Below are 6695 nucleotides of genomic sequence, written 5' to 3'. Positions count from 1 at the left end.
TGACCTTTTTTTCATGAACTACTGGAACTTTTTTTTGTTATAAAAAACACAACATAACTAGAAGAAGCAAATCGGTCCTCCCAGTTCAATACACATAGTTTTGGGCCAGATCCACCGGGGTTGGGCCCCGGAGGGTCAAATACCGGCCCACCGAGGTTAAACCGCTCTGGTTTTCTACCCCGCTCGGTTTTGTGTTCCGTTTCCGCCGGTTTTTAGAAACGACCCGTGAGCGCGACACGACGCCACGAAGCGGCCGGCACTCCCTCTCGCGATAGCGGCGGCGGTGACTGGAACGGACGGTCGGAGGGGACGGCGGCGGCGACTAGACGGTGGCCGGCTGGAGGAGAGGAGCTCCTCTACGCGGACGCCGCCACGGAGTCCGATCGAAGCCCTAGCCGGAGGAAGCTCAAGATCCTCCCCTTCCCCGCCCCCGACGCCAGCCGGTACAAGGTAAATCATCTCCTCCTCCTCCTCCCCTCCACCTCTTCTTCGCTGGGTGCATTTTACATGTTACGTATGGTGAGGGATCTAATAAGGGAACCTTTATCATTGATACTACTAGAATATTTGTGCCTCTGTCAGGGTTTGGTCATTTAATAACTTTTCCAGGGGCAGTTGGGGTCACTCGTAAGATAATGTGGCATCTGATCAGATTCACCTACGCGTGCAAACACTATACTAGTATGTTAGCTTGACAGAAGCAGTACCTACATGGATGTGTGTCAAGTCAAGTTCATGCATTCGATTCCCAACTTTTCTTTTTCAGACAGATGCAAGAATTTTGAGTTGCAGCAATTTGCAAATAGCCCAACATCATTGCTCCCATACTCTTCTTTCTCAGGTGAAGGAAGCGCTCACCTTGCAGATGAAGGAAGCTTTCGATCCGTCCGCCTCTGTTGCGGCGACACCGCCAGAAACAGAAAACAACAACATATTGGGTGATGTGCTTGCCGAGCGAGATGCCATTTCCTCGCAGCGGCAATGCACGTGTCCTGCTGATATTCCTGCTGAGCGAGATGCCATCTCCTCTCATCATCCATGTATGTGTCCTGGTAGCTTCCCTCCCAGACAGACCCAATTCTGGTTGAGTCTGGGCAATCTTTTTTGTTTCATCTTCTTATTCCGCCGCCATGGCAATTTCTTTTTTCTTTCTGCAGGGGATGGTATGAAAAGTGAAGACGATACCGATTTTCTTCATCACGCACACAGGACTTTGTCACTTCTGGTACGAGTGTATACCCTTGTTTAGTCATACCTTTTTTTTTTTGTCTATCTCTATTTTAAAAAAATTTGAATCAAGCACTTCCTCTTCTATAATTTTTTGTATTTTAGAAACACTATATCTTCCTTTGTCATTAGTCGACACTAGAAGGGTTGTATTTATCTGAACTGAAGATAGTTGCTTTAGTCCAGCTGACTAAATAAATATATTAACTCTTCAGTACTCAAGCATGAAACCCGAGAGGCACTGTACTTACTACAAAGATGATTTAACATTTCAGCTTGTTTTTTTGTCAGTTTGAACAATTAGTTTAATTCAGAAGCAAAATGCAATCGCATTCTCATTGGTCTCAAGTGCGGAGTGTTCCTGCATTTATGCATCTGCTTCAGATGTACTCCTGTTTAAACATGAACAGAATCATTGATCACTTGTTCAACAAGCATTTTCTAAGCGAAGTATGTTTTAGTAAAGCCATACAATTTGTGGATAGCATGCTTTATATCAAACTTAATGATTTTGTTCATCAAGATTCCAACAGCTTGTCCCTTCGCAGGATTATCAAGAAAAGTCTTTGGAGGGCAAATATGCTACTGACATTGGGTCTCATTTATATTCCAAGCAAGCGATGTCACCACGGAGTGAATATGATAGGCAGCAGCCTTACTCTCCTTTATCGAGCAGTTGTTGGGAAAACTCTTCTTCATTGGAAACAAGGCCAGGCAATCGAGATACATCATGGCATGCAGGAATGAGAAGTAATATCTTTGGGCCGAGGGATGACTACCTTTCATCATATCCTACTGGTCCTACTGTGAGAAGATCGTATCAAGAAGCTGCTAAAGTTGATTTTAGCTTAGATTTTCATTCTGAGCATCGCTACAAAGGATCAGATCGATTTACTTCATTTTCGAAGTGCAATGGTCAATCTATTGAACCCCACAGTGAGGTATATGAGTATATCTATGGACCATTAGTTGTACTGCAATGATTTTTTGTGCGTGTATATATTGTTGTGTATCTGACATATGTAGTAAATGGTGAAACCTTTTTTGTGTATGGTGCCTTAATAACAAGTTCTCATTGATCCAGATAGTTGATTTGCCCAGAGGGGGCCATTGTTTGGATGAGACTGCTTCGTTTTCTAGTCGATGGTGCTTCAAAAATGGGGACCGGGGGCCTTCACTACCTAGAGGACGGGCGTATGGCGATGAGATCCCTTCTCTGTCTAGTCGAAGTTGTAATGGCAACGGAGTGCTTTCATCCTCAGGTCCATGGAGTTATGGGGTTGAAACTCCCTCGCTCTCAAGTAGACAAGGTCATGGCGATGAAATCCCTTCTCTATCTAATCAGAAATTCAATGGCATCTCACGGTCAAGCCAGTGGCACCATAGTGCTGAAATCCCCTCGCTCTCAAGTAGACAGATTTATGGTGATGAGATCCCTTCTCTGTCTACCCAGAAGTCCAATGGCATTTTATACTCAAGACAATGGCAGCAGTATGATGCTGACATTCCTTCATTCTCGAGTAGACAAGGTTACGGTGAGGATATTTCAGTACTGTCTCCCCATTGGCGCTATCGAGACAGGATACATTTGTATTCTGGTCAAAGGTGTCATGATGCTGAGGCACATCGATTATCAAGCTACCAGCAAGGTGCTTCTCGTGGGAGTGGGAACCCAAGAGGCTACCAGCAAGGTTCTTCTCGTGGGAGGAGGCACCTGGGTGACAATTTCGGCCATGGTCTTGTTAGTAATCAGCAAGTCAGGGTGACCACAACCAGACATACTGGCACAAGACCACGGGTGGCTAACAGGGTTGTAAGCAACAGTAACTACTGTAGAAATAGCAAGAAAGAAAACCCATCAAGAAATTCTGAGGATATAAGGGACCAAGTTTGTGGTCCACGTGCAAGCAAATTGAACAGCGCATCAACGCCGTCTACGAAGAAAGACATCTTGAGCCCTTTGGTCCGTAGAGACCAATTTAATAGATCAGACTTCTCTGTTCAGTATGAACATGCCAAGTTCTTCATGATAAAATCATACAGTGAAGATGATATTCATAAAGGTATCAAGTACAATGTTTGGGCAAGTACACCAAATGGGAACAATAAGCTGGATGCTGCTTTTCATGATGCTCAGGCTTTAACGAAGGAAAAAGGCACAAAATGTCCTGTCTTCCTATTGTTTTCGGTATGCCCTTCTTCTAATTGTTTATTCTTTTCTAGTTTGTGGCAGATAAAGCATTTAACAGCCCTAGTGAGATAATTAAGCAAGCATCTCAGTGCATGATAGCCAGTTCCTTTGATGAGATTGAGTTGATACTTACTAGCATGATGTTGATGTGCATCCTACCCTGTGTCGGCTGTGTGGGGAGACAAGACTGGCTGCATTATATGAAGGTGTACTGCATTCCTTTTAAGTCAAATTTCCCTGAATTGCATCCCTAGTGGGCTTGCTATCAGATTATGCCATGATTTTATCCAAAACAGATGCATTTAATTCGCTGAATGCTCCTTACTAGCAACGCCACAAATGCATCACTGCATGAAAAAAAAATAGACAGACACTGACATCAGGCCAATCACAGCGATTCACACTTGGAACGCTCTGGCCTCCTTATTCCTAGGAATGGACAAATTGGCTCCCCACACAGCCGGCACGAAAACACAGTTGAGAACAGAGAGAACCACGACGCGCACATTCCCTGACAACAGCATGCCGATCGCCCAGACCACTGGGAGCTTAGAGCTCCTTTGAGACTAGACTTGAATGAAACTATCCAATATATTGTTCATTGCAGTGCTGTTTTACCAAATTGGAAAGACAGGTTTTAATTGTATTCCCTGTTACAGGTTAATACCAGTGGGCAGTTTGTAGGGATGGCTGAGATGCAAGGTCCTGTTGATTTCAAGAAGACCATGGACTTCTGGCAACAAAATAAATGGAGTGGCTTTTTCCCTGTAGTTTGGCACATTATAAAGGACATCCCGAATCGGCTCTTCAAGCATATCACTCTAGAAAATAATGACAACAGACCTGTTACTTTCAGCAGGGACACTCAAGAGGTACCATGGTTCATTTTTCCTAATCTGTACCGTAAAATATTTTCCTGGAAATGATCCTTTAGATTTGCTCCTATTATTGCATTAGATAATGTAAAGAAAAGCTAAGAATTCATTTGTTCCTGAGAAAGTTGCTACTTTGGCTGATTTCAGAGGTTTATGTATGTTCCTCCAATGAAGGAAGGCGGTCCTATGTGATCAACATTATATGGCCTGAACCCGTCTAACATGTTACTAGTTGCAGTATCGCTATGCCACTATTCTATTTCTTTCTCCCATGCGTGGTCACTTCTCTTATTCCTCACTTTGTATTTCTTTTAGAAAAAACAACAGGAGGGGAACTTTGGTAGCTATGAAGTAAACCCTCTGTCCCATATTACTTGTCGTATACCACATAAGCCGGGGGAGATGTCATGTGCCCCATTAGACATCCTCATAAGGCAGGCATCATAGTGCATTTTTAGGCCTTACTAAATCCTTGTATGGCTTCCTCTATTTCTCTAAAAAAAATATGACCAAGAGTGGATCAAATGTATATAGAACAGATTTCTCCAGGCAGGTATACCTGACCCTTTTTTAGCTAGTTTCAGGAAAGCGGAGGTCCATCTAGTGCTATTCCCTCCTGACCCATATTACTTGTCGCAGATTTACTATAACTTTGTACTAAATCTGTGACAAGTAATATGTGTCGGAGGGAATAGCACTAGATGGACCTATTTTGTTTCTTTTGCTACCATCAAATGATCTTGCCTCCTGAACTGAATTTCCATTCTGTTTGACCTGCTTAGCCCCACATGTCAAGCAACTATCAAAATGAGATCCATGTTGCATATGTATTGGCCTATTGGGGATATATACAATGATAAAGGTGGTTCGTAACTGTAAAGTAATTTCAGCTTAGTGTCAACTAATATTTAGGAGAGGCAACTTTTGACACAGAACTTTTAGCTCACCCTCTCACAAACAATCTTTCCAACAAAAAGAGTTCGCAAAAGTAAAGAAAGAAATAGAAACATCAAAATCAACCGATACTTCCTGATAATGCATCAAGCCATATCAGGGATGTATTTCATATAGATGTTTTGCCTCCTCTGTGGAGATCAGGGCAAGCCAACTGCAGAATTGCGCATCGGATCAAGTACATTCTTTATGCTTTGTTGCAAGTTAATTCTTAATGTCTTGATTGTCTTGATCGTATCCTTTTATTTCTTTTATGTAGATTGGCCTGCCCCAGGGTCTAGAAGTGTTGAAAATTTTCAAGGCTTATCGCCATGGAACATCAATTCTGGATGATTTTGACTTTTATGAAGAAAAAGAAAATACACGCTGTGCACAGAAGGGCATAAATGCAGACTCGTTGCATGAAGCCAGAGTATCTTACTTTGGAACAGATGACTTGAAATCAATGGTATGCATATCTTTTTCTTTATGGTTGTGTGGCAAGCTAGTTGTAACTTGTAAGAAGGGAGACACTGAGAGCATTACTTTTGTTATCTTATTTTATTACAAGAGAACAATTGTCGTTGTGTGAACATCGTGATTGTATCTGTTCTTCAGGTCTATGTAGCATTACATAGAATCTAAAAACAATTTTACACCTAATGGAAAATATCTAGAATGAAGCAATAAGAAGTAAGGTCAGGTTAATGTTGTTTTTTGCACGATATCAATGGAATACATGTATTCTTGGTGAGTTAAATTTAGACAAGCTGTAAGGAGAAAGAAATTTAGAAAAGCTGTAAACTTTGTACCCAACCGTGGTTTACAGTGAACCTGAACCCTGCACTGACCATGCCCATTTCTGCTTGCAGGGAGACATTGAGGCAAGCATGGAGAGTATCAATCTCCACGAGCCTTGGGACTAATCCAGATCGATCTCTGTCACGTTGCGAAATATGACAGTGACATGGCTGACCACCCAACAAGTGGACACTACACAAATTAACTGAAATATGCTATAGAATGTTTGCACTTTCTATGGACCCAGATATATCGTTGTCAAGACATGTTATAGAATGTTTGTACTTTGTGGACCTGATATATAGTCGCTGGTACAACTTAGATATCTAGTTTCTGTCAGAGTAAAAGTTTGAGATTAAGTGGTTACAATTTTATGGTGACCGCCATGTTGGTTGTATGTCGCTGATGGAATATTTTGGTTGACAAGAATGGTTAAACCGGCAGATGATCTGCAACTGCGTTTAGCATGCAGGTTGTGATTGTCTGTTTCCGTGAGCTTATTACAATGTCTGATGGAATATGTTAGTTGACAAGAATGGTTAAACCAGCTGATGATCTGCAACTGCACGTACCATGCAGGTTGTGATTTTCAGTTTCTGCGAGCTTATTGAAACGGATTGCAATGTTACTTAAGGCCTGATTGTTTGCTTGCATGGAAATTTTTGCGT

At 42.2% G+C, this 6695-nt stretch overlaps 1 protein-coding gene across 2 annotated transcripts; it reads left to right on the top strand.

Annotated features, from left to right (window-relative positions):
* The first annotated feature begins 349 nt into the window (after positions 1-349).
* LOC124667090 (YTH domain-containing protein ECT4-like) lies at positions 350-6177 on the top strand. 2 transcript variants are annotated; one of them, XM_047204418.1, is made up of 8 exons: positions 350-450; positions 866-1040; positions 1158-1225; positions 1776-2168; positions 2312-3415; positions 4078-4290; positions 5507-5695; positions 6099-6177. In XM_047204418.1, exons 2-8 carry the CDS (start codon positions 866-868, stop codon positions 6150-6152), a joined length of 2196 nt encoding a protein of 731 aa, XP_047060374.1. In that variant the 5' UTR covers positions 350-450; the 3' UTR covers positions 6153-6177. The 2 variants fall into 2 exon arrangements, with proteins under 2 accessions (XP_047060374.1, XP_047060373.1); XM_047204417.1 differs by having other exon boundaries at positions 1761-2168.
* The last annotated feature ends 518 nt before the right edge of the window (positions 6178-6695 follow it).

The sequence above is a fragment of the Lolium rigidum genome, chromosome 6 (assembly GCF_022539505.1).
Source record: "Lolium rigidum isolate FL_2022 chromosome 6, APGP_CSIRO_Lrig_0.1, whole genome shotgun sequence".
NCBI classification, from domain to species: domain Eukaryota; kingdom Viridiplantae; phylum Streptophyta; class Magnoliopsida; order Poales; family Poaceae; genus Lolium; species Lolium rigidum.
The sequence above is the reverse complement of the archived record's forward strand: the minus strand, read 5'-3'. Positions and strand labels throughout refer to the sequence as shown.